This window comes from Lissotriton vulgaris, unplaced genomic scaffold (assembly GCF_964263255.1).
Source record: "Lissotriton vulgaris unplaced genomic scaffold, aLisVul1.2 SCAFFOLD_1535, whole genome shotgun sequence".
NCBI lineage: Eukaryota > Metazoa > Chordata > Amphibia > Caudata > Salamandridae > Lissotriton > Lissotriton vulgaris.
Genome location: NW_028248545.1, coordinates 262,332 through 290,066, shown reverse-complemented (window position 1 = coordinate 290,066; position 27,735 = coordinate 262,332). Strand labels below are relative to the sequence as shown.

The 27,735-nt window shown below is 45.3% G+C and overlaps 1 protein-coding gene across 2 annotated transcripts in view; it reads left to right on the top strand.

Moving 5' to 3' along the window:
• Positions 1–27,735, top strand: part of LIG1 (DNA ligase 1) — a 397,262-nt gene that overhangs the window by 199,821 nt on the left and 169,706 nt on the right. For both annotated transcript variants that reach the window (XM_086950012.1, XM_086950011.1), the window contains exons 10-12: positions 7,701–7,757; positions 9,813–9,985; positions 11,006–11,172. In XM_086950012.1, coding sequence (XP_086806138.1) covers positions 7,701–7,757; positions 9,813–9,985; positions 11,006–11,172 — 397 coding nt within the window. The remainder of the gene's footprint in view (positions 1–7,700; positions 7,758–9,812; positions 9,986–11,005; positions 11,173–27,735) is intronic.

Below are 27,735 nucleotides of genomic sequence, written 5' to 3'. Positions count from 1 at the left end.
TTCGGAGTCCCCACTACCCCCAGATTCTTCACAAAGTGTCTGGCGGTAGTAGCTGCTCATCTGAGAAGGCAAAGCATCCATGTCTTCCTATACCTGGACGATTGGCTCATCAAAACCGGCACGTTTGAACAATGCTGCAAGCATACTTCCGTAACCATTCAGTTACTTCACCAACTGAGGTTTACAGTCAATGTGTTCAAATTACATCTTCAGCCAGCCAAAACTCACAACTACCTAGGAGTCACTTTAGTGACTCAAAGGGCTCTGGCATTTCCCAACACAGCCAGAATTTGAAAGAATCAGGTGTTAATGCTCCAGCTTCAAGCCAATCATTCACTTCCAGCTCAAGTTTTTATGCACCTGTTGGGAATGATGACCTCTTGCATTAGGACCGTTCCCCATGCCAGGCTGCACATACGCCACTTCAAGAATGCTTAGCCAGTCAGTGGAACCAGTCACAAGGTCTATTAACCAATTTAGTGTTGTTAAGTGGCCGTACTCCACACTCTCTGCAGTGTTGGAACACACACAATTTGTCGAAAGGACAGCCGTTTATAGACCCAGTTTCACAGACCGTATTAACAGCGGACGCATACCTTACTGGCTGGGGAGCTCATCTTCAGCAGTAACATAGTGCAAGTTCTGTGGAACCACCAGCTCCACATCAATCATTTAGAGCTGATGGCAATCTTTCTGCTTTCAAAGCATTTCATGATCACCTGTCTGGCAAAGCTGTCTTGGTTCGAACCGACAACATACAGAAACAGGGGACACACACACTCCCCGGCTGTCCCACTTAGGCCAAGACATTTGGAGGTGGGCTATTCACCACAATATCTATCTCCTAGTGGAACACCTTCCAGGAGTCAACACCAAGATTGCGGACCTCCTCAGCAGGCAGAGGTATCAAATACACAAATGGGAACTTCACCCTCAAGTTCTCCACCCATACATCCAAGCTTGGTGAGTCTCTCACATAAATCTGTTTGCAACACCCCAAAACACAAAATGCCAAATCTTCGACTCCAGGTATCCATACCCGTTATCCAAAGGCAATTCTCTATGGATGAACTGGTCAGGGCTATTTGCTTATACTCTTCCGCCTCATTTAATCAGTGGTTCGTAAACTCGGGCAAACCTCTTTCACACTAATTCTAGTAGATCCAACATGGGCACGTCAACCCTGGTTCACAACCCTGTTGGAACTCTTTCTGGTACCACATCAAAAATTACATTTAACTCCCAGTCTCCTCACACACAGCCATGGTGAAATCAAACACCCAGGTCCCAAACAATTGAACCTTACGATCTGGCTCCTGAAGTCATAGTTGGGTTATCTGAACCTTCTACCAGAATGTATGAGCATTATTAAGGAGGGCAGAAGGCCTACCACAAGAGCCTGTTACACAACCAAATGGAAGAGATTTGTTGTCTTTTGCAATGACATCAACCCTCTTGATGCTTCCATACAAAACCTTCTCTGCTACCTTTTACATTTACATCAGTCATCATTGACCTATACATCTATTAGACTGCATCTCACTGCAATTGAAGCTTTTCTTCAAAATAGGCAACGTTTATCAACGTTTATCACTCTTTAGAGTGCCTGTAATCAAAGCATTTATGGAAGGACTAAAGAGTTATACCACCAAGACTGCCACCTGCCCCAGTGTGGAATCTTAATATAGTTTTCACAAAGTTAATGGGCCTGCCATTTGAACCCATGCACAAATGTGAACTACAGTTTCTCACTTGGAAAACAACTTTCCTCACTGTGATCTCTTCATTGAGGAGCGTGGGTGAACTTCAGGCACTAACTCTAGAGAACCTTTTTTACAGCTATACAAAGATAAAGTGGTTCTTCGTACCAATCCCAAATTCCTACCTAAGGTAGTATCTGCATTTCACATAAATCAGTCAGTTGAATTACCGGTTTTCTTCCCTCAACCTGACTCCGTTGCAGAACGAGCTCTACACACCTTAGATGTTAGAAAAGCACTGTTTTATTACACTGAAAGAACAAAATCTTTTCGTATGACAAAACAACTCTTTTTTTGCTTTTGCACTACCTCACAAGGGCAATCCTATATCCAAATTGGGTATTGCGAGGTGGATTGTTCGATATATTCAGACTTGCTATGCTAAAGCCAATAAGGCTCTAATGGTACCCCCTAGAGCATGGCTTTCTTAGGGAACATCACTATCACGGACATCTGCAAAGCTGCAACATGGTCCACACCACACACATTCACCAAGCATTATTATGTAGATGTTAGCCATACAACAAGCTAATGTGGGCCAAGCAGTACTTAAAACGCAGTTTCAGACCACTCCATCAGTTACAGGATAACCACTGCTTGGGGGAGACTGCTGTATAGTCTGCATAAACATGTGATCTACAGCTCACATGCCTCGAATGGAAAATGTTACTTACCCAGTATGCATCTGTTCTTGGCATGTAGAGCTGTAGAATCTCATGCGCCCACCCACCTCCCCAGGTACCTGTAGCTGCTGTAGTTCTCTTGTTAATATTCATACATACACATGGACATATCTATTCTTTACTACTACTCCATTCTCTCACCCTGTGGGGGAAAATAATCTGAAGATAGTCTATGACCATACACAATATCACCGAAAGGAGGAGTCGCCTACCTCGTGACTAGGAAGACCTCTTCGAAGAAAAACTGTGCAAACATCCGGGCCCAACACTAGATGGCTATCTATGCATAAGCATGAGATTCTACAGCTCTACATGCCAAGAACAGATGCATCATGGTTAAGTAGCATTTTTCATCATCTTGGTCAACCTCACAACCCCTCCACCCTACCCCCCTGCCTCTCGCCCCCATGCCTCCCCACCCTCCATGCCTCCCACCCCACCAGCCTAACCGCGACTACTCATGCATTCAGAAACAAAATGAGTACCATAGTCTGTGACAAAAAGTTTAGGAAGTCCCTCCAATACAAACATTTGTTCTAAAAAATTTCAAGATTGTCTGAGGATCAGTCGATGCAACAAATGCATGGTACATCCACTTGGAGTGATAACCCTTAAGTAGCATAGTATACCTCATTGATTCCGGTAAAGTGGAAAAAGGACCATAAAAATCCAACCCAAATTATTCCCATGCTATATTAGAAAACTGGGTGGGGCACAATGAAACGCGCATACCTTTCCAATGCTTATCAGACCATAAACACTCCGGATGCTCAAGTTAAATCTTTGATCAGTGTCCTAAGATGGTTACCAATAATGTTGCTTAATTTTCATACTCGTCTTGGTACACCCCAGATGCCCATCATGAGCCTGGAATATGATACCTCATACTTTGGTAGGAGGAACGAAAAACTCCCCCGGTTACAAATTTATTTTCCACCAAAAGTTTGTCAGCAACCTGAGCAAATGTTTTCAACTCTCCTTGTACATTCCTCACTTCAAGCCATCCTTTGGTGTATCCCATAACTTTAATCAGCATGGAATCCTTCTCTGAAGCTTTGATCCAGTCTTGCTCACTTACAACTGATTTGTATTCAGATATAGCATCAACCAATGCCACTCATTCCTCAAGTGCCATGCATGACCAGCAATCTGCACAAATTCTTTCCACCTGGGATGTGACTAATGGTAACGCTGTATGCCTGCAACTTTGAAACCAGTTTTGTGATCAGTTAACAATTCAAACCTAGTGCCTTAAATATAATATATGTTAATGTATGGACCGCCCACACACAGGCCAGACCTTCAAAGCAACAGGGCGAACTTTCTGTGATACAGGTTGGGCATTGGGAATCCACCTAATTTTCTGCTAAATCTACTAGAATGGGATTAACAGATTGCTGGGGATCATCATTGCCACATTAAATGGGTAGTTTGGGCATCTCTCCCTGAACCACTGGATTGTCCGATCCAGGAACCCACGTTATACCCATCCTGGCAACCCACAATGTTTATCCCAGCAACATAAACCTTGGTAATGGTATCCCTACCAAGACACAAAACGTTTGCTTTGAAATAGCCAATCATGTCGACATCGTGTTCCCCAAAAGCCTTCCCATTAACATATGTAGGAGGAAAAGTCCTTCACCAGTAGCACTTTCCCACTATCCAGTCCCCCCATTGCTGACTCCTGTTTTCACACTTCATCTGCAACGGGGCAGACAGGCAGACTTTGTATTAGAGATTTGTTCAGAAAGTCTGCTGGCTACTACTGTCATGAATACAGAAAAAGCTACAAGTGTGGAGAGAAGATGGAAGGAGGCAGAACATGGGTTGGTAGTGCTGAGAAATGAAGGGCGTGAGTTTTGAGTGTACAAATTTAGTTCTGGGCACATCGGACATACTATGGTGTCAATTGTTGTTCTTGTGATTGTTGAGTTTTGCTTCCCTTGAGTCATTGTGTTCCATCGTCTAGCACATTCTTCGTTCACCCAGGTTGTATGTTAGATTCCCCATGTTAGACTAATGTTCTGATTTGTTACCTTTGCCTAAAATTGTAAAGCGTTCTGATATCCTTCGGGATCAAGAACGCGCAATATAAAACTTTATTAAAAAAAAAAAAGTGAAAGGTCAAAACCCCAATGTTCATAAAAGGTAGTCCGGTAAAATGGTTATGGGGCACTTTGAATCAGCCATGACCGTTAACTTAATATGATCCACAAGAACTTCACATAAAGGGCCTTTGATGGGTAACTCTAGAGTGTTGCATTCCAATGTCAATCCTCCACATCTTTGTCAACATTTCCCACTTTTGCTGTATGTTTCGCGCTCCTGCACACACTATGAACACACACTATGGAAGTGACCACGTTTTTTACACCGGATACATTTTTTTTTTCAAAAGCGGGACAACTAGGAAAGCTACTAAGATGGGATTTAGCACCACACAGGTAGAAGAAACAAAGATTGTTTTTGTTGAATGTTTTAAATTGTTTCCCTATAGAACTAATAGCGCCCACCACCTCTGTGCATTCTTCCGTGCACATAACAAACCGTTGCAGCGCCTGGATGTAAAATTTTTGAAGAAATTAATGTCCTTTCCTTTCAATGCTCTTTGCTAGATCTAGTACCTAAGTGTTAGATTGCAACAACTTAGATGTCTTTACTGAATGTTCCTAGAGGAACAATTAAAACCAACTTTATCACAAATGTAAATGTCTAAATTAGAACCAAACTCACGAGTAAATGCTAGAACTCGTAGAGCTGATAAATTTTCTTCAACATTTACCTCTGGAAATTGCTTCCTTTTGAAAAAGGCATGTCTTTCAAGCATAATGTTGGGTTCATCAGCAAACTGTTTCCATAACCTAAAAACCGCCTCAAGGTAAACGCTCCATTGGCTGTCACCTGAAGGTGCTTGTATAATTGGTAAACTGTCAAAAATAGGCTGTGTTGCGTGACCAAGACTTCCATATAAAAAGGCAAATTGACTTGCAGGATTATAGCTTGTAGCATCTATGGCAACTAAATGGTTCTAAAATAGCTTGAACCAATATGTCCATTTAAATAGGGGTGTGCATGGATGAGTTAAAGGTGAAGGTTGAGTCATGGATTGCTGCGAACCTGTACTGAAAACATTGCTTCCTGCGCTCACACCTGAATTTGAGGTGGACAGAAAATAATATACAGGAAAATATGAAGGTAATAATCAACAACCAGTATGAATAACTAAACAGGAGAAGTACATGGGCATGAAAATTAATTAGCAGTAATGATGGTGTGCCCATCACCGGGTGTATAGGTATGCAACCAAAAATCCCTGGTGGTCTATGTCCAATACACTGTGTACAGATAAAGACTAGATGCTCGACTTCGTGTCTAAAGGTGTGCCTGCTATCGATTCATGTAAGGTTGGATGAGGTATGCCTGCCACCGATCGTGCAAGGAAAGCGCTAATCTGAAGAAAAATAAGCTTAGGTGTGCTTGTCACCGAATGCGCAGGCGAGCTGTGTAGGAAATGAGCAGCTGTACATCTAAGATGGCCGCCAGGGCATCCGCGTGTGCAAAGGTTGTAGTCAGGCGTGCCGTGCCCCTGGATCTTCCATGTGCAAGATGGCTGCCAAACGTAAACGCGTTATGACAAAGCCTTCTGTTGTCGACACTGGGATAGTCTTCTGCTCCCCTGCAGCACTTCTGTGAAGCAAGGATTTCCCCCTAAAACACGTCCAGGGGGTACAAGCAAGCTCTGCAGTTTGCGGCTGGAGGCATGAGCTGGCTGTGTGCAGTCGGTGGGCCAGCGAAGGATAGCTCTTCGCCAAATGAAATGATGGTAATCCACAACTGTAACTAGAACCCGAGAGCACACCTGTGCCACGAACGTAGGCACAATCCAACCTACACAAACATTACAACAGATAACAGGTGTTCCGAGCAAGCTCGGCACTATAATATTAAGTAACCCTGCGAACATGGCGCTTACTATTCCATTACACCTGTACATAAAATTTGTATGCCTTGGCCAAGCAGGAGCCTCATTCCATTGGTGAGGCATGTTCCAATGTTGGATATCTGCTGGGCTGCTACATAGCTATTCATCCACATCTTCAGCAGACTCTCTTTTCTACAGAGGGCCATTTGTCCGGTTCGTTCTGCAGGACTTCCTAGTATAAACTCCAGTCCTCCGCTCCTCCACCTTTTGAGAGCTACTGCTTTGGTAATTGTTCCCAAGTTGAGGAATTTGCGGTTAGAAGTGTTGTTCAGAAAAACAAGTTAATTACCTTCAGTAGTACTTTTTTCTAGAGAATACTCTGTCCCACTGCAGCTTCCTTACCGCACTACCTCCTCCACATCATGCAGAACCGGTTTTTAGGATTCTAAAAATGGCCCACATTGAATTTACCCACTGTAAAGTTTGCAGTCTGTTGCAGTAGGTGAGTTGGTTAAAAAATCAGATGTCATTGGGCAGGGGTCATACCTATGTACGGTTCTGTGCCATCCCCTCCTTAGGCGATACAATGCCACTGATCTTATTGTGCCACCTGTTGGCACATGGAAGTAACTGTTGGCGATGTTCCAGATCCAGCCTTTTTAGGGGAATTAAAACTGTGAGGAATCTGCAGTATTCACCAGAAGTGCTTTACTGATGGTAAGTAACTTGTTAATTTTCCTTTTAAGTAAAGGATCTAAGAAACTTACATTTAAAAAAAAAATGATTTCGGGTTGAGGGATTGTACTTTATTTTGAGCACTGGTTAGTTGTATTCAAGGTTATGAATTAAAGGTGATAGATATGTTGAGATAATCCTGAGGTATGATGGCGCTGCACTGGCTATTAACAATGCTTCAGTCCGATGAACAAGCAGTTTACATCCCTTCAAGTCCTCCTGTAATTGTAAGCCAGAGAACATTACAATTGTGGCGCTTACAGCAGACATGCCTTTTTTTTATTTTGGCTACCCTATTTCTGATCGTGGAATTCTTTTGCCTTTTAAAGCTTGACAGCATAATTATTCACCCATTATGATTAAGTAGGTTTAAGTTGGGGTAAAAAAGTGTAGCTGTGTATTTCTATTGCTTACAGAGGCTGGTTGAATTTTTATTGTTTGGAATCTTTATTGCAAAGATTTAAAAAAAAAAAAAGGGTCTAGTGGAGTCGCCACCCTTTCACCCTGTCTTCTGGGGTAAGAAGTAGAAAGGGCTAATGTTCATCGTGCCATGCTAAATTTTTACCATTATATCTTGTGTTCTTTGCTCTCTTACAGAGTCCCATACCTGGCTGTTGCTCGGACATTTGAGAAGATTGAGGACGAATCTGCCAGGTAATTCAATACCCTGAAGTTCGAAGCAATTAAAATTATCAAGAATATGACTGCAGATAGTAATTTTTGTAGACCCCTCTCTGTGTATTAAGAGACCTTCATCATTCCCTGTAGCTGAAGGGTTTGAAGATAAAGGGCTTTGAGCTAGAATGATAGTGAGCCGCATTTGTGGCCGCATCTGTCTTGCTTGAACGCTGATCCAGATTAGCAGCCGGAGCTCAGATGGCAAATCAGATGGAGAGGATTGTTGGACTTGAGACTGGAAAAGCCAGAGCCTTGAGGCCTCCATTTGAGGTAGATGGCTTCATGTTGAAAGAGTCCGAGACAAAGTTCCACAGTTTACTTAGTATCCCAAAAACTCGTAATACACCTAAACTCTTATTGGCTGAAGAAAGACTGTTTCAGGCCATTAGGTACATAAATGTTAGTGATCAGAAATTCACATGCTGTTCTGTGTGCCTTTGTGGGTATTAAAAGCTTCTTTGACATAGATACATTTGCCAGAGGCAGTCTGTGGCGATCTGCCAGTTGCAATGGACACAGCATATTTTCCTGGTGCTGCATGGTGGGTACTTTCAATTTGAGATTCTTGGAACCCTAGTGGGAGGAGTCTTTCATAGGATAGGTGTGAGGAGATGATGGTGTTTGCTGCAATTACTTTGGAAATTGTTAAGAAAGATTTGGTTAAGGACCTGAGGCTGTAGAAATGAGCGAACAACAATTCATACTTCAGTTGTAAGACCGTGCAATGATCTTCACACTAACTGGAGAGGGGCATAGGTCCATGTGGAATCCCATGAGATTATATTATCCTCATCCACAGCAATGAATGAAAGTTAATTTTAAATGTTGCTTTGCAGTCATGCCACTGCATTGATCAATGTGCTTCATTTTCGTCATGACCTGTCGTGTGTTGGGTCTGGTGTGGTGAAAATCCCTTCACAAACAAAGGGAAGAGCTGGTGTTTGAGATTTTGAACCAACACACTTTTTAAACGGTCACTGAAGCAATTGGACTTTGTGGTGTTAATGATTACCAGGCACACGAGTGCCACCTACTGGAAAGAAACTTTGTCTGGTGTCGATAGGAATAGCACTTGTGCCTCTCAAACTGATTCCCTGGACACAGAACGGTGATCCTTATGTAAATTGTATTTGTGTAGCGCTTACGACCCATTAAAGTGATTCAGTGAGCACAAATAGACCACAGATCTTACAAAATCTGTGAAGACACCACTGTCCCTTCTGGCTCCATATCTTTGCAGTGCACTGTAACCTTACTCCTAAGCATGGAGCGTAGCAGACTGGAATAGTTCATGATCATATTTTAGTCCTCGGATTGTCTGAGCCAGCCTTTAAAGGTCACTGAAGGTCCCTATCATCTGCTGAAGAGGCTGATTGCTGGGAAGTGTCCAACACCCAGTTGTGGTCCCAAAAGAACCAGCACAACTAGGAGGAGAGCTGTGCTTAATTAAGCGTTAAGAGCAATGAGAATGAATCAAGGGCAGACAGCTTTGGTTTTTGTGAGCCTGGATATGTAATATGTCGGCTGTGTGCTTCTAAGAAGAACCTTCGGCCTGTGGAATGATTGCTTTTTATTGTGACTCTGCATCTTGGGGAGAGCTTTAAAGATCAGAAGCATGAGTGCATTTAGGTTGCGGGCATCTGCCTCAGTCTCTACCACTCCCTCAGTTCTACCCTATGTTTCTTGGCTCTGCTCCAGTCCTTTGATTGACTGACCCAGTGTCAACAGTCCATTAAGGCTGCTAATGGTGGTGTGTAGAAAACCTTCATTGCAAGCCATGCCTCCTGGAGGTGGTGGTGTAACCTGTGTTCGAGCTGCTGTAGTAAGGTCTCCAGGTACAGTGAACTCTTTCAGCTGTGTGATAGCTCAGTGGGATAACATGGTAGCTTCAGTGAACTGTGTGCAACATGCAGGCCACTGCTTCTAATTCCAGCAGTGAGAGGGTGAGTGGTGAAATGAGCAGTGAGTGAAGAGATGGGTCTTACTGGCTGGCAGTGAGTACCGTTAACGACTAATCCAATATACTTGCAGGAACAAGAACATCGAAACGCTGAGCAACCTCATGCGCTCGGTGATCGCCCTCTCGCCGGAGGACTTCCTGCCGTGTATCTACCTGTGCCTGAACCGGCTGGGCCCGGCCTACGAGGGACTGGAGCTGGGCATCGGAGAGACCATCCTCATGAAGGCGGTAGCGCAGGCAACCGGTAACTAGCCGTTCTCTTCTGCACACTGCTGGCGTAGTACCCCTTCCCCCCCCTTTGCCAGAGCCTCACAGGAACATTCTCCCTTTTCCCAAAAGGCGCTGTTCAGGCAAACATACACGCACAAGATGCAATAAAGCTGCTCGCGAGCATCCTACCTAAATCTTAAAATGCCATATTCACCACAACTGGAGATTCCTGCTACTAGACTGGCTCCCTGAGCCCCATCCTCTTACACAGGTGTGCATTGACCCAAGCTTGAGAATACTCTAAGGCTCACGAGTGTAAACCCACAGGGGATTCTTTCACAGCTTCTTCCGGTGTTGTCTTACGAAAGCTTCCCTGTGGTCTGACATGGCAGCCCTCCCCAGCAGGAAGCGCCCCTGCTTTTATTCCTGTAGAAAGTGGTCTGTCTTTCTCCGACTATCCCCGCTGCCTGCATTGATCCTGGTTGCTTTGGATAAGTAAGGTCAGTCCCCTCCTTATAAAGGCAGCCCGTCATTTAAGGGATATGTGATTTGCTGATTCTGTATTAGGCGAGTGCCCTTTCTCTGAATTTGGGCTTATTCTGAAATTTGTAAGCATTGTGATAACCTGTTGATTGTGTAATGGCAGCCCAGGAGCCTACATGTCCCATCTCCTGACCATAACCTACCTGCTTGCAAACACTGCTTATAAATGAGATGTAGTACCATTGGGGAAGTGTAGTTATTCTGATCATCATAGGACATAGGCTAGAAGAAATACCTGTGTATACAACAAAGGCTGAAAGGGTGGAGAGGCATTTTCCACACAACAAGGGGTATTATTTGTGTAGAACCTCCGGGGAAAGATACATCCTCCCAAACAATATACAGTAACCAAAAAGTATCCAGGGTGGCTAAAAATTAAAAAAAAACACCAGAAACTCCAGGAATCCCTTTAATGTGGAGTGGTGGTGGCTATTAAAAACAAAGGAATGGTTTCTTTTGGGCTTTTAGCCTGGATAATGCCCTCTTAATCTTTTATGCTCTCTACATGCAGGTCGCCAGCTGGATAAGATCAAGGCCGAGGCACAGGAGAAAGGAGACCTGGGGTTGGTGGCAGAAAGCAGCCGCAGTAACCAACGCACAATGTTTGCTCCACCCAAACTCTCTGCTTTGGGTGTCTTTAACAAGCTCAAGGAGATTGCCAGGATGTCGGGAAATGCGGTGCGTGTGCAGCTACATTATAATGAAATTATATGGGAAACACATACATTTATCACGTTAATTCAGCTAAGATCTGCAGAGACAGATGTATTTTGTTTAAAATTATAAAGTTGTTCACACATGCTATATTTGCATATGCATTTTGTGTTTCTAATTCATAACAGTTTTGAGCCAGGACAGCATAACATGCAGGAAGTTCCTTGTGATATGTACATGTTATGCGTGTACCTTTTCTACCTAATTGTAGTATTTGGAGACCTAGTGTAATTTAATGGATTTTCTCAATTTATTTTCACCTCACTTTTTTGGGGGGACATTACTGTAATTGGGGGTGGGGAGGGATTCCCCTTTTTCCTTCCATTTTTTTTTTTAAAACCTTTATTTTAGCATTCAATAAAAATACAAGCATGGGCCTTCAACCGCGGGGGCCGGCCGCTAGAAAAATTAAGACCACCAATATCACAGTACGACACAGCTCATCAGCCGACAACCCAGAGGTCCGGCAGCGATTCAGGATAAAACTTGTATTAAAATGCACAACTGGGTTCCAGGATGAGACAGAGGTTCCATTTTATATTATATAAGAGAGGATCAGGTGCCATACAATCAAACAGAAGAATGCGGGGGGCAGGGTAAGAAACAGGATATGCATGTAATAACCGCTATGATGGAACATTGGCGCCAAAGCATATAAATCGGTACAAACGACAACACAATAGACAGTCAATGTTGCGCCAGTTCTCGGGGCCTGCCCACCCGGGAATCAGGATATCATAGAAGCATAAGCACTTAATACAAGCCCACGATAAGAATCCGAATGATTCGAAACTATACTGATCCTTTAAAGAAAGAAAGAAAGAGAAGGAAAAGAAAGGCCATAGAAATAAAAAAAGGCAAAATAAAAAACCCTTTCCAGCCCCCCACCCTGCACCCCTGCAAATGGCTACAGCCTGACCCCACTAGCAGCGTGCCTGTCGCCCCTAAGAACTAAAACTCTAAAGGTAGGAAAAAGAATGGAGGAGGGCTTAACCATTTGAGCTAGTCCCCCCGCCAGAAACAGCCACCCCTATCACTAAAAGACAAACTTATGACAGCACTATAGAAGAAATTAGAGGGTACCGTGATACACCGCCCAGCCTCTTAGATCAAACAGTTGCAGGTTATTATTATTATTATTATTATTATTATTATTGTACAGTCTTATATAGCGCTCGACTTACCCTGGAGCATCTCGGCGCTTGCCTTGGGAACCCGTCCTGGCTTTTTTCCCTGTGAGATAACCCGTACTGGGCATCCCCAAGGTGAAAGCCAGGCATCCCGCCGCGGGGGGCCGTTGTGGAGATTAAGCAAGCTAATGCCCAGAGTTGCAGAGTGTGAACCCATGATTCGAGTGGGCACCGAAGCGAGAATTATCGAGTCCGTGGACATTTGGGCTCAAGACCCTGCCGCGTCGGGAATTGAACCCTGGTCCCGGGTCTGACCTCTGCTTCTGGGTCTGCCTCCTCTAACCAGTGAGCCACACTTCTCCACAGGTCGAACACTTGTGAAAGCCACTCCTACCCTTCCTGACCTAGTTGATCTTAACCTTGGCCCTTCCGAACAAGCACACAAACCCCCCCCCATCAAGACCCAAAGGCACACAAAGAAGTAATAAAGGAGAAGAGAGTCATCAAGAATCAATCCATGGCGACTCGCAGGCAGTGAGTCCACAAGAACTTCAGACGCAGAAGAACTCCCCCTCCTAGATGAACAGTACCAATGTATCCTGCACAGGAGTTGTAGAGTCACCAAGAAAGGAGAAGATGACCACAAAATGAATGGAAAGTCCCAAACAAAAGTCTCCGGGAGGGGGAACGCCTTTTGATATCTCGAGAGTCGATAGTGGTGGAAGGTTCGGCAATACAATGACATCCTCGGGAACACCGTCTCCCAGGGCACCATCCGATGGTTCCAATACTTGTTTCCTCACTGGGTTCTCGCACAGAGTCAAAATGGCCGCGGTTTGAATGGCTGCAGATTCCTGTTCCAACAGTAAGGCTGGGTCCGGTTCCACCAGGAGCTTCTCAGATAGGCGCGTGTCCAATTTGCTCAATAAGACGTCAACATGTGAGCGAAACACCCAAATTTCTGCCAGTATTGACCTCAGCGATGGCTCATGCACCGTTCGATCCATAGTCTCATGCCCGACACCAATCACAATCACCTCCCCGGGTGAATCTGGCATCCTCGGGGGGCGGGGGACAAATAGGATCACGAACGTGCAGATGCGGAGGGTGACTGGTCTTTATTAGCAGCCACGGTCTACCCGGTTAAGGCCGCAGGCCAGAGACCCCGAACTACCGAACCCTGGAGGCCCCATACCGGGTCCGCGGGACTGGGACCCCCACACGCAGCCAGCAGCAAGCAGAATCACTCCTCCATCGATGCTGAGCAATAGAAACGATCGCCACCAAATTCGGGCTTAAACAAAGCCTCCACTCCGATTGACCGGACCCAGCCTGGGTCTCCTGGCCGATGTTGTTGCATTGCAGCCAGGCTGTGAAAGTACTCGAGGCCCCGGCTTCACCGCTGGAGTAGGCCTCAAAGTTCAACTCGATGGAACTTCGTCAAACAAGCCGATAAAAGTTTCCGGATTTCACCATCGGAGTGCGGAACAGTTCATGCACACAGAGACTAGGTGTAAAATCAGGATAATGTACAGGATATTGTGGCGAGTTACGGAGGTCGGCGGAGCCGGGAGCCTAAGCAGCCATCTTGTTTGCTGACATAGCTCCTATCACCCTTCCTTCCATTTCTTGATTTTATTCAGTTACATTTAAATGATCCCATTACCTTACCTATTTTTCTTCATAAATTCCTCTTTACCAGCTGATAGATATCTTTCATATCCTCCTTAACTGACCATTTCCACATTCCAATCCTCTCTAGGTGGTTTCCTGAGATTTCAGATTAGCAAGTACAGCACATTATAGTTTTCCCATTTGTCCCTTGAATTTTTTCCAAATCCATCCTTCAGTTGCATGGTGATTGGGGCTTATTTCCTTTTTTCATAGGGGAATCTTCATGTATCTGGGGGCGATTGGGTGCAGGATATAAATTCTCGGTACAAAAAAAATCAGGACCCAACTACAAAGATAAACCGGTCACAAAACCCAAATCTCCATATAAGCACAAGTTATCCAGTCTGAAAGTGGAGAAGTGTGGCTCAGGGGTTAGAGGCGGCAGACCTGAAGCTTGAGTTCGGCCCGGGACCAGGGTTCAATTCCCCGCCTCGGCGGGTCTTGGGCTCAATAATTCCACAGACTCGATAATTCTCGCTCCGGTGCCTTCTCGACTCACGGGTTCACACTCTGCGACTCTGGGCAATAGCTTGCTTAATCTCCACATTGGCCCCTCGCTGTGGGATGCCTGGCTTTCACCTTGTGGATACCCTGCCAGGGTTATCTCACAGGGGAATACCAGGACGGGTTCCCTAAGCAAGCGCGGAGATGCCCCAGGGTAAGTCATGCGCTATAGAAGCTTCATACATTTACATTTACATGTGGAGAAGTGTGGCTCAATGCTTAGAGCGGCAGACCTTGATGCAGAACGCTGGCCAGGGACCAGGGTTCGATTCCCGCCTCGGCGGGTTTCGGGCTTAAATTCCTCTGACCGGATATTCTCGCCTCAGTGCCGATTCTAAGCATGGGTCCCACGCTGCAACTCTGGGCAATAGCTTGCTTAGTCTCCACAAAGGCCCCCTGATACACAAGGGATGCCTGGTTTCACCATGGGATGCCCAGGAGTGGACACCCCACAAGGAAAAGCCAGGAGGGGTTCCCTTGTGGTAGGAGTACAAGCGCCGGGATGCCTCCGGGTCACTGTTCGCGCTATACAAATACGCCACATTTACATTTACATTACATTTACAAAGTCCTGATCTAGAGACCACCTTATATTCCATTCTTCCCTTTTTCCTGGCTACATGCTCAGTGTCTGAAATCCTTAAATGACAACAGCAACAAATATATTGTTGCTAGCAGCCTGTCAGATCGCCAGATCCTTGAATCCTCTGAAGATCCCTCATTGGCCTAATGTAAAAAAGAAACTACCAAGGACCTGCGGCTCTCCCCAAGCCCCAACGTAGACTGTGTTCGGCACTGGAGAGCTGACACCGCCGGAGTGGGGACCCCACATCGCCACGGTTCCCCTATTATGGCCTTGGGTGCAGCCTCGGATGTCACTGCCAGCAGAGATGAGGCCGACTTGCTTTTTGGACCCAGTCGCCCTGCGGAGGTCCGAGGGCTGCTCTACTGTGTGCGGACCCTGGGGAGTGCTGCACAGATGTTCCGGCCCTGCGGAGGCACCACGCAGTCATGGAGGGGCTCGTCCTTTGTGATTTGGTGGACCCATGGCCACGTGCTGGAGACATTGCAGGACTTGGGATGGCCCTGAAGGAGTATTGTTTGTTGCTGAGACTGCAGAGGGTGGTGGCACTCTCCCTTCCCCCCCCCCCCCCTCCCCCCTCCCCATACCCCTCCCCCCTACACCCCCACCTCAGGAATGCCTTTGTTTGCGGGCTAGAGGAGGATATGCATTCTGCTTGCTGTGAAGATGAGACTGGTGCTGAGGGTTACTCCTCTAATTCTCCCCCAACCCCGGTTCATAGTCTCCTCTGTTGCTGCCCTCAGACTTTGGGCTAGCAACAGGTTGTCCTTTACCACCCTGCCCCTGCCCCCGCCTCCCCCTGCAGGAGTCCCTGGGGCCTTACTGCATCTTGGGGGACCTACCATGCTCCTGCCTGCCCACCCAGCAGGGTGGCTGGGGCCTAGTGGATTCTCCCTTTGAAGGACCCTCTTGCACTGGTTGCGTGGGGGGCCCCCTGGCTGGTGGCGCCCCTGCTCCAAGACTTTTGTACAGCTCTGGAGCCCTCACCTCAGTGAAGGGGCTTGTCTCACTCTGCTTGACACCACAGGTGTCTGGCTCCCCATGCTGCTAAAGGGCAAGCGAGCTAGGAGACCTCCTGCACCACACCCTCATCCCACAACACTAAAGGATGAGCTCATTCAACTTGAAACTGGTGTGTTTCTTCTCTTGGTTTACAATTTACAAAAACACAATCTGTTATTTCTTCAATGCCTTCTTTAATGAGCAAAAGGCTTATCATTCAAATATGTTTCTTCCATATCATGAATCACTTCATCATGTTGGACTGATAGTTCACTATACCCAATGCATTTCGGGTCTTATACAATGACCCTTTGTCAGGGGTCTGTTAAAAGGAGAATAAATACAGGACCTTAGCATTCAGATTCAAAATAATAAATTCAATACACTGTAGTACATTCAGACACATGGACCCCATGCAGGGAAAAGTGCGCTAAGAGTTAAAGAGGTGATGGAAGTGAAATAAGTAAAGGAAATGCTGGGACTCAGTGGACGGTGGAAACAAGGCTGCTAGAACTTAAAGTGCAAATGTGTCATAATGAAAAAGTGCCGGTGATGGAGGATAGGTGCTCGAATAGACCGCAAGTATTACAGACTATACCTTGCCCGTGCTTACAAGTGCTCAAACGAGTGAAACGGTGAATGATCGGAAAGAAACTTACTGCAGTGAACGCGAGTGAACGCGGTATCGGTAAACTCTACTTCCGTGTTGGCAAAGTTGCAATAACCTGCCGACCAATAGGATCTCGTATCAGACGGGATAACCTAGATCACGTGATTAGAGTGGAATGGCTTCAAATATGTTGCCTGTGACAGAAGTTATAGGTCGACAGGTGCTTGGAAGTGTGAGTAAAGTTGGTTGAAAACAAAAAACAAAGCGGGATCGTAATGAAAAGTGCATGGCAATCAAGAAATGCATGAAACCGCATCATAATACGGCTGAATAGTGGATTAGATACGCGATAAGCTCACGTGTGTATCGATGCAGATGGCAATTTAAAAGCATCAGCATAAGATTTAAATGCTCTCAGTGAAAAATAACAAAAAATAAAATAAATATACCAACTTTACATATCATGTGGGGTCAGACGGTCCGTAGTACAATGCTATGCAAGTTCATATATGTTTAGAGGAAACAAGAAAATTCAATTCTGTTCATCCCGGTGGGATGCAGAGAGTAAAGTTTTTTTTATCCAGAAGAATTCTGATTTTAAACGCTGTTTAACAGGATCCATGTCACAGCGCTGTGGTAGTACCTCTAGTATGATGAATTTAATTTGAGAGATCTGATGTTTTGCTTCCACCCAATGTATGGCTACCGTGGATTTGGTGTTCTGTAACCGTATATTACTTTTATGTTCTGTCATTCAAACTTTTCCTCTCAGTTTGTCCTACATAGATTTTGCCGCAAGGGCATTTGATGGCGTACACTACATTTCTAGTATTGCATGTTCCAGAATATTGTAGGTTGATCTTAAAGCCTTTGGTGGGATGCATGAATATGTTTCTAATTATGACGTTATTACAATGTACGCAATTTTGGCATTTGGCCATACCTTTATTTTTAATGACTGTTTTATTTGGCATAGTCCGAATTTCTGAGAGATTTTTAGATCTTTGAAAAGAAAAGGTTATCCGTTCACTGTACAAGTCTTGTAGATCTGGTTCTGTTGTGATTAGTGCCCAATGGTGGTTTATTATGCTTTTGATGACATGAGCCTCCGTGGAGAATTTTAGTACACAAACAGTTTTCTTCTCTACTTTCTGGGTAGATGATTCTAGCCGGACACTGAGGTTTCGCAATTTAGTCCCCTGGAGGCCAAGCTGCTGATGGGTTGCATTGATAGAGGCACGGCCTCCCAACTTTATCAATCACTCATTGCAAACGCCCACATGGTTTTCGACACTCCACTCCACTGGGAGGGCTGGGATGGTGAGCTCAAAGAGATGGATTGGAGAGAGGCCAGGCTGGCTCTGCTCATGTTAGCTATCCGCTACAGGGCCGAAACTGAGTAAATTGAATTGCCTACACATGACTTATCTCAACCCGATATGCTTACTCCGTGCCAGCCGGATTCCCCAACCTGCCTGCTTCCGCTGTTCCATGACTCCAGCTGATTTATACCAGTTTAGACCTGCCCAGCTATCTCCCCATATTGGTAACAAATACGCAGTGACCTTTAGCAGGTCTTAGAGTGGGACCTTGGCCTGACTCACATGGTGGCCCTGCTCGTCATGGTTGAGATTCTCAGCTCTCGGGCTGATTGTACACTTATGGGTGTTGCCACATTGGTTGCTAAGCAGGACATTGTCCGGAGGTGGAACTCCCACAGAGCCCCGTCCCTGATGGAATAGAGGGCGGGAGTTGACTTGTACCCTTAACTCAGTCTATTAATATTGTACGAGGCTGACCACATTCGCATGATAAGAAATTGGAGAGTTGGGAGGAGGGGGGGGGGGCATACAGTAGTTTGGGAATGTGATTGTCAAGTGGTCGGTTACAATGTGAAAGTGAAATGCGTTGGTAACTGTACTTTACTTTGATTTTTTTTATGTATTGTCTTGGGAAAATTGGAATATTCATATCTTTGAAGAGTATGCAAATTAAGGGTTCGGATATCTATAAAATGAGCATTTCAAAGAGCGCCATTCACATACACCTCTCTGCAAAACCAATATCTTAAACTGCTGAATGGATTTACAGTATGCAAGAAAAGGCCCTGCTTTGACTAAACATCTAGCTCTGTGCCAAGTCTGACAGACAGCAATGTTTCCTACTCAAGTTACAATGGAAAATGCACGTTTCCATCCCATCTCATATGCTCTGAATAGATCTTTATGCGACTTCATGTGCTGAAACAGGTCACTTGACGAACATTTTGTGCAGATTCGTTTAACAGGGCCCTCCGTTATAAGCAAATTAAACCTCTACTTTATAATGGAAACTAACAACTAACTGTAACTACAGTCTACAGTCTGAGGTAAACCAATATATTTCTTTCACTGAAAAAAAGTAAATGTTACAATCACTTTGTAGTTGGGTGTTGAAACACAAAGCCTATTTATTTAGAGTGTCTTATAAATCATGGCATCTGAGCACTCCACAAAGCGAGCTGATGAGGGTTGCTGTACAGAAAAAAACAACTGTTAATTAAGATCATCTGTACATAAATGTAGAAGAACTAGGTATAAAACCATATGATACCATATAAAATTAGATGAATGATGTTTTAAAATGGTTCTGACGCAAGTTTTTCTACTAGTTCAGCTTTAACTTCCTTCTTAAAAAATCAGAGTACGGTAATTGTTCTTGTTGAGGGTGGTGGGGCGTTTAAAAAAGTGTGGCCTTGAGTTTTCCTCTTTTTGAATCTGCCTGTTTCTAGCACGTGCGATTTAGCACTACTAGAATCCATTCTGCCTCCTGATTGCTTGTTCGTTTTCATCCTGTATTTGCGACCAGAATTGTATAGAGCGTTGTTATGCATGCAACCTTCAGTTGAATCTTAGCTTCAACTAGTAGTCAATTGAGAGTCCTGAGTGATGGGAAAATGAAGGTATAACGTTGTGTGCCTGTTACGTCTTGCTCTTGCATTTGATGTCACTTTCATTGGGGCTAGGCTGACTTCAGGTCGACCTATAAGAGTTGCTTTCCCGTAGTCCAGAATGAGACCACTAGAGTTCTGCTGTTTTGAGGTCATCTGGCGTTATGAATGGTTTTAGTTTTCTTAGAAGGTACTGATGTAGGTTACCTCTTCTTGTTGCTGCTTGTATGTGAGCTCACATGTTTAGTTTGAGTCTAGTGTGATGCCTAGTGATTTTATGGATTTGAGGTTAAGAGACCATGGTTGCAGTTGTATGGCTAAAGAGTGGAAAGAAAAGAATGTATTTGATTTGCATCAGATTCCATTTTAGATGGTTGTAAGCCAGTCCTTTGTGTTCCTCAGAGTATCATCCAGTCTCCTGATATCCTTTGAGTTGAGAGTTTGATGTAGAGTTGACTATCATCAGCATACATGTGGTAAGAGATTTCTGATTGTTTAAGGATTTAAGTGATTAGTTCCATGTATATAGATTGAAGAGCGTTGGTTAAACTGTAGATCCTTGCGGAAATCCCCAGTCAATATCTGCTACACGAGATAGGGTTGTGCGAATTTAGACTTTGTTGTCTATTCTGCAAGGAGGAGGTGAACCGATTAAGTGTTGCTCCTGATAGGCCCATTCTGAATTCAAGAGTTTCTCTTAGGCGTGTGCGACTGACCGTTTCGGATGCCGCTTACAAATCTAGAAATATTTGTAGACCGTATTTGTTTTGGTCCAGTGATGTCTGTAGATCATCTAGGATGTTTAGAATGGCGACCTTGATATTGTGTCCAGTCATGAAGCATGATTGGTGTTTCTCTAGCAGGTCAAAATTCTTTATATGTTTGCATAGCTGATCGTGGGCACATTTTTCTGCCAATTTAGCTAGGAAATGCAGACTGGATACTGCTTGGAAGTTGTTGAAGTCTTTCTGGTCAGTGCCATTTTTATTTTTTAGTAAGGAAGATACTTGGCCCATCCTCTGGCATTCTGGGAGTGATCTTGTTGGAGAGATGCTTACACGATTATGGTCCATAAGGGAGTGATGGATTGGTGGATCTCTTTAAGCAGGTGGGAGGGAATGGGATCATCCAAATGTGTGGTAGGTTTCATTGATTGGATGGTTTTCTGGATTGCCTCCTCAGACAGTTGAGGAGTGTTGGTCAGTATTCTTGCTATGAACACAGGGTTACTAGGTTCCCACGGTTGGGTACTAGCTTGGCCGGGAATAGAGTTGCTTATTAATATTGAATGGTTTCTAAAGGGGGCAAATACCAATTGGGTTTTGGCGCTGAATAACTACTGTACTTGTAAATCCAGTATTTGTAAAGCGCACAGCTACACAAAGGCATCCCGGCGCTGGTGGCCTTCGGGAAGATTAAGTGAGCTATTGCCCAGAGTCGCATGGTGCTGGGTTGACCTGTCGCCGGAGCCGGGGATCGAACCGTGAGCCCCTGCATCTGGCGTCAGTCGCCCTGGCCGGGACGCCACACCTTTTCTAGAGAGAACCTGCGATAAAGTCCCAATTTTACCGCTCATTGAGGGCAGGAGAACAGCCTAGTTTTTAGATGTTTTTCTAAATTTCAAAATGTTGGGCTGGCCTCTCAGTTGTTCCTACAGTCCACATCTCGGCTGTAGTGTGGATAAAGCTTCTGTCACCCCAGTTGGCTCTCCTGGTTTTACGAACAATAATTGTGCTAGAGTTGGCAGATCATAGTATCCTGCTGGGATTCTACCAGGTGAAATTTCTTCATAGATAACGAGGAGCAGCTCCATCAATGGATTTGTGTGTGCGGCCGAGCGCTTTAAATCAGACTATTTTTTTCTTTTCCCTTTCCACCAGCAACCAGTGAACCTCTTTTAGTGTCCCAGACACAGACTGAAATTGTCTTGAGGAGTCTCGCTGCTGCTTTCTGAAGGCATTGAAGTTTTTTCAATGCGCTTTGATGAATGCATAGGTATATGGCGTTGAAGTAGTCCAGTCCTGACCACACAAATGCTGTTACTGCTGCTTTCTGTAATTCAAAAGAATATACAGAATAATCTTCCTGATTTTACGTAGCTAGAAGAAACAGGAGAAGGTAAGCTTATCTGTGTATTAAGGCAGGCTATGGTCAAAGATTATTCCGGACCGTAGACTTCGGTGTGGGGAGATCTCCCAGCAATTGTGGCCACCAGGGTTGGTTTCAAGGTGGCGAGCGTTTCCCAAAAAAGAGAACTTCAGTCTTTGCCGAGTTAAGCATAAGACTGTTAATGTTTATTGGACAATATCCCCCATACACCTATTAAAACAAAGAGCCATTTCTTTCAGGTTATCTGAAATGGACACAATAAGTTGTGTGATGCATGCAAAAGCTACAGTAGCAAGACAAAAGGAACAAATCTGTTTTGTCAATTGAGCCACATAAACATTAAACAGGGTGGGGCTCAATGGTGAGCCCTGAGGGACTCTACACAGCAGTGTGAAAGGCTTGGAGACCAAGTCCCCTAAAACCACTGTATGTTCTCTGGGAGAGGAAGGAACGAAAGAGTTTGAGAGCAGGGCCTTCAGTTCCAATGTCGCCCTTAAGGTTGTTTTTTTTTCTTCTTTTTTAAAGAAAGTGGAGAAGGCATTGCAGATGTCGGTCGAGTTGTTTGTAATTGTGGGTTATGCTATTTTTCTTGATTGTTGTTTTTATTGTATCAAAATGTTTTATTGACCTGTTCTTCACCCTGCCTAGTTGAGATCTGATTGCTGTTGTTTTGGCTTTTAAGATAATCTTTTTGTATGAGATTCTGTGCCTTATCAACTCTTTGAGATGGGTAATGATTGGGTCCTTCCTCCAAAGTCGTTCCAGATGTCTTAATTTTCTTCTTTCTTTCTTTGCTTTTGTCGAACCACAGTACTGAAGGTTTTATCATTTGACTTTTTAAACTTAATGGAGCATCCTTCTGAGCTATGTCAGTCATACTGCGATTTTTGGGGATGCTTCCGTTCATGAACCGATCTTTGGTCAGCCCAAGGTTCCAAGGAGGTTTGTCATAGGCTCACCAGTTCTCTTCTGTTTACCCGGCTGTAGTCCCTCATCCAGATTTATTCCCTTCCGTTCGACCCATGATTTTAGTTTCTTGTGTGGATATTTGGACATCAATTTGATGGTGGTCTGACCAGTCAGTTTGGGTAATGTCTAGCATGTTATCTGAACCCGGTTTAGTGATGAGGATGTTAAGTGTGGCACCTTTGTTGTGGGTTGTTACATTGCATGCTTGACTCCTGTTTAGTTCCCGGGGCAGGTTACTATGTACAGCCACTGTGGGGTCTTTGTCATTGTTCCAATGCAGGTTGAAAACTCCTAATAATATTGTATTAGAAAGTTAATTAGCATTGATTGTGGTAGTTTCCATTAGTTGCCCCAGGAAGACTCTTGTTACTTGGTGGATGATATAAAAGGAGTGTTTACGCTAACAGTTTCTTTTCAAGCTTGATTTCAGCTTTCAAAAGATAATGTATCTTTTAGAGAGTGAATTTAAAGTAAAGGAGTTTTTGTAAATTATAGTTTGACCTCCCCCCTGCTGCGAAGTGCAGTCTTGATGGCAAAATCCCAGTATTGGAGCGGACGTTGGGTTGGTCTAGGTTTCATATAGGAAGAGAACGCCCAGATTATGCTCGAAGACATGGGTATGCTCAAACATTTCCCCGGGGCCACACAGCATTGTCTGTAGCATACCTGAGGGCCGCACCGATGCCAGCAATGTGAGGGTCTGGGTGATGAAAGGTGGGTTTATGGGGTCGCAAAGCAGATTTATGGTGTGGACATCAAACCGAGCCTTCACATGACTTCTGTCTGCAGCCAACACTCTATTCTCATAAACCAAGAAATACATTTAACTTCTAATATAAAAAGTGAGCGGGAAAGAGATAGTCATCTAGTGGTTAAGTTGCAAAATGTGAAACCAGAAAGTCCTGGTCCCCCCACTTGATGAAATTGTGTGATCCTAGGCCATTGCTTAACTTCACTTTCTCTCCTATTTCTTTATTACCACATATGAGAGCACCTTAAAATATACAAGTTCGGGATGTGTGCTGTACAAAACATTCTCTTGTTTTATTTAATAAACTATAGTGCTGTTCCAATTAATATAACAACCAAGACTACACACAAGTTGCACCTGAAGAATGACTTGCCTCTTGGTTACCTACTGACTTTATTTTCAGAATGGGAGGCAGCAAGAATGTTGCTAAGATCACGTTTGAAAACTATCGCTGCTAAAAAGTGGCTCACAATGCAGTGATATAATCTGACCTACAAAGGTAAAACTCCCATGTGTGTTAGCAAAATAAACTTTATTGAAGTTTGCAGAGAGTTTATCATGTTTTTACATGTTTAGTGCAAGATGTCTTTAAAACTAAATGTGTTCCTAAAAATAACTTGTCCAGGACAACTTATTTTCTTTACCATTACTTTAGTTGATGTGTATGTAGGAAAGTGAGTTTCTGTTGCAGTAACCCCCCACCCACACACTTTTTGCCAGACTACTGATGCACTTTTACTTGATGTGCCCTTGATACCTGCCAATCAGGTTCCCAGGGCCTGTGTTCTTTACCCAAAACTAACCTAATTGGCCTCTCTGGCCACAGGTCAGCCCCTGGTAAATGGTACCCAAGGCACTGTGACAAGGGAAGACCTCTAAGGGGTTCAGCACCTTTTGTGCCACCCTTATAGGCCCTGTACCTTTACACATACAAACTGCTTTTGCAGGCTGCGTGTTTTGGTACAGAACAAAGTGAAGAGTCGACATAGCACCCATCCCTGTGTGCCATGCCTACAACCCACTGCCCTGCCATAGATCAGTCGCCCCTCTAGCTGGGTGCACTATACCAGTGGTGAGGGTACAGGTGCATAAGTCCTTTACCCTTACTGTGTCTATGGTCATTCCTAGACATTGTAAGTGCAGTGCTGTCATTAAGACTATATGGTGCTGGGAGTTTGTCACTACGAACTCCACAGCACCATAATAGCTACACTGAAAACTGAGAAGTTTGGTATCCAACTTCTCTGCACATTAAACCTACACTGATGCCACTGTGGGATTTAATGAAAAATGCACACACAGGGCATCTTAGAGATGCCCCCTGAAAACTAACCTACTACTAGTGTCCAGGCTGAGTGGCTGCTTTCTGCTGCCATCACCAGACATGTTTCTGGACCCCTGGGTCAAGGGCCTGCTGGTCTCTGGGACCTGAAGCAATGCACATCCTGGGGCGAAGTGCCAAGCCTCCTCCCCCAGAATGGGCAGGGTTCACGAAGGGGAAGCTTCAAAGGCTTGCCGCCTTTGTGAGCTTCCCCAGGCCACTTGCTGCTTTTATTAATTGGTCCCTACTGATTCTGACCCCCACTTTGCACGGAGGAACCGTCGGGAAAAACTAGTGAGGACGAGAGATGTGTCCACCTCTGCCAACTCCACCTCTCAGGTGGGGGAGACTAGGTAAAGCACAACTCTCATTCCCCGTCATCTTGCAGATGGGGGCAGGGGGGGAGGGGGAGGGAGAGGGAGGGAGTCGGCCAACCAGCAACAGGCTCACGACCCCCTCCCACTAGAGGGTGGCATAATAGGGGGTGTACCCACCCCAGGGAAGGGACCCATTTGTCCCAGCCTTTTACCTACCTGTAACACCCCTAACTCTATTATTTAGGGGCACCAGTGAACCTTGTTTCTTCAGACAAGAAGAAACTACAAGAAAAAGGACCGAACAGCTATGCAGCAGCTAACAAGAGGAAGACCCCCACTGACTTGGCCCCATCCCTACGGCCGGTCTCCCCCGCGAACCTGCTCCTGCGAAATCCCGGTGAGTCCTGCAGCCAGCAACCTCGAAAACCCCAGAGGACCTACCTGCCTTCAAGAAATAAAGACTTTGTCTCCCTTGAACACCGGATTTATTAATCTGCAACCTCTGGCTCCAGCGGGACACCAGCGGCCGCCCTAGTGCCGCTGAGGGTGCACCTTTGGCCCTACTTTGTTTCCCCATTTTCCCTGAGTTAAAGTCCAGGAGCTTTGCTCCCACAACCAAGTAGCCTGCTTGCCAGCAGCCACCAACCAGAGGACCCGATCCTCTATGGATAACATTGGCCCACAACACTCTGCACCCTGCCGCCCTAGTGCCGCTTAGGGTGTAACTAGAGATCATCCTTGACCTTAGGGGGCCCCTGAGTCTACCCCCAGACCCTCAGCACCCACTACCAAATACTTACCTTAAAACCGATAACACTATGTTTGAGGCATGTGGGCTGCTGAATTCATATCTTGTGCATAGATCGCCGCCTAGTGTTGGGTCCGAATGTTTGCACCTTGTTGTCCTGGAAGAGTCTTCGAAGTATCACGAGATAGGTGACTCCTCCCCTGGACTACAGTGCGCATGTGCATTTTCTCCATTGTCAGATTGTTTTTTTCCGCCATTGGGTTCGGATGTTAATACTCTACTCCAACTTCGGAACCAAAACTAAACTACTTTCTAAGGCCAAAAGGCCTTCTACCTCGACTGTATTGTTCTCGCTCGGTACTTCTTGACTCGATCAAACTTTCCATCTCGATCCGGTCGTCGACGCGGGCCGTTGGGCCTTTTCGACGCCACGTGGAAACTCCGTCGATGGAAAGGAGCCTGTTCAAAAGGTGCCCACAAGGCCACTCCAAATTTCCACATACTGTCAAACATTCAGTATGCAACAAGTGCTTATCTCCAAAAGCACAACGAACAAAATTGCCCAGTGTGTGCCAAATTCCGTTCGAAAAAGACTATTCGGAATTGACGGGCCGCTAGGCAAGAGATCCAGCGGCAGGCACCGGAACCGGAGGAAATCTTCTATGATAACCACGACCTCCCGGAAGCGGCTAGAAATCGTCACCGTCGAGGACCAGTCTGACTCCGATGACCAGATCACGCCGGGGCAAAAAGTGAGTACCCAACCCCGCTTATACCGAAAGATAAGGCTCCGGTCGAGGCATCGCCTGAAGGCCTTAGCCGAGATCAGCGAACTCCTTCAGAGACCCCGCCTTCCGGCTCGGCTCCGAAAGACCAAACATATGCCTTCTGATAGCCCAGGAACGAGCAAGACTCTTCCCAAGAAGGTAGTCTAACCGAAGAAGGATGTCGAGCCTAAGGTTGTCGAACTGAGGAAAGGTATCGAACAAAAGAAGGCCATCCAACCCAAAAAGGTTATCGAGCCGAAACCTCTCGAACCAAAGAGGGCCGTTGATCTAAAAACACTCGACCTGAAGACTGCCGTCCAGCCTAAAAAGGGTGTCGATCACCAAAACAAGATCACACTAAAAAGCCCATCGACCCGAAAAAAGCCGGCGACTCGACCAAGAACATCGACCCGAAAAAAGTCGTTGAGCATAAGAAACACACCCAAACGAATCGAACCGAAGACTCCGGTTGATCCGGAACAGGTCGTCGAACCGAAGAAGGTCGCCCAACCAAAAAAGACCTTAAAACCAACAAAGGACGTCGACGGAAACAAGGTAGTTGAACCGAAACAGGTCACCGACCCGAAAGCGGCCGCGGAGCTGAAAAAAGCTCCACAACAAAAGGCCCTCGAGTCAAAGACTCACAAACGAGTAACTAAGCCAAAAACATTGGCGCCAAGGCCGCGGACAGTCGAGAAAGAACTCTGCCATCCTGATCCAGTGAGTGAGGAACAAGCTAAACTGTACATAGACCCTGAAACAGGACACGTTAGTTTATCACTGGAAAACGAGACCATTGGACACGGACACTTCCTCCCCTGTTCCTCCAAAGAGGAAAGACTTTGGGACATCTCCCTGAAGGCCTTTTACTCAGCCTCCTTTCTTTCCTAACATGCCTTTCGTGCCTTACTCTCCTACACATTCAGATTATAATGAGGGAGATAACATGGGGGAAGATCCTCCGGATAATTTCGGAAAACCGAAGGATCCTGACGCACAAGATAACACTTTGGATGACCAGAATGATCCATATGACATACAACCCATCCCTGACACCTCCCCATACCCTACAAAGCCGTCTGCTACTGAAGACCCCATCATTTCCAACCAACT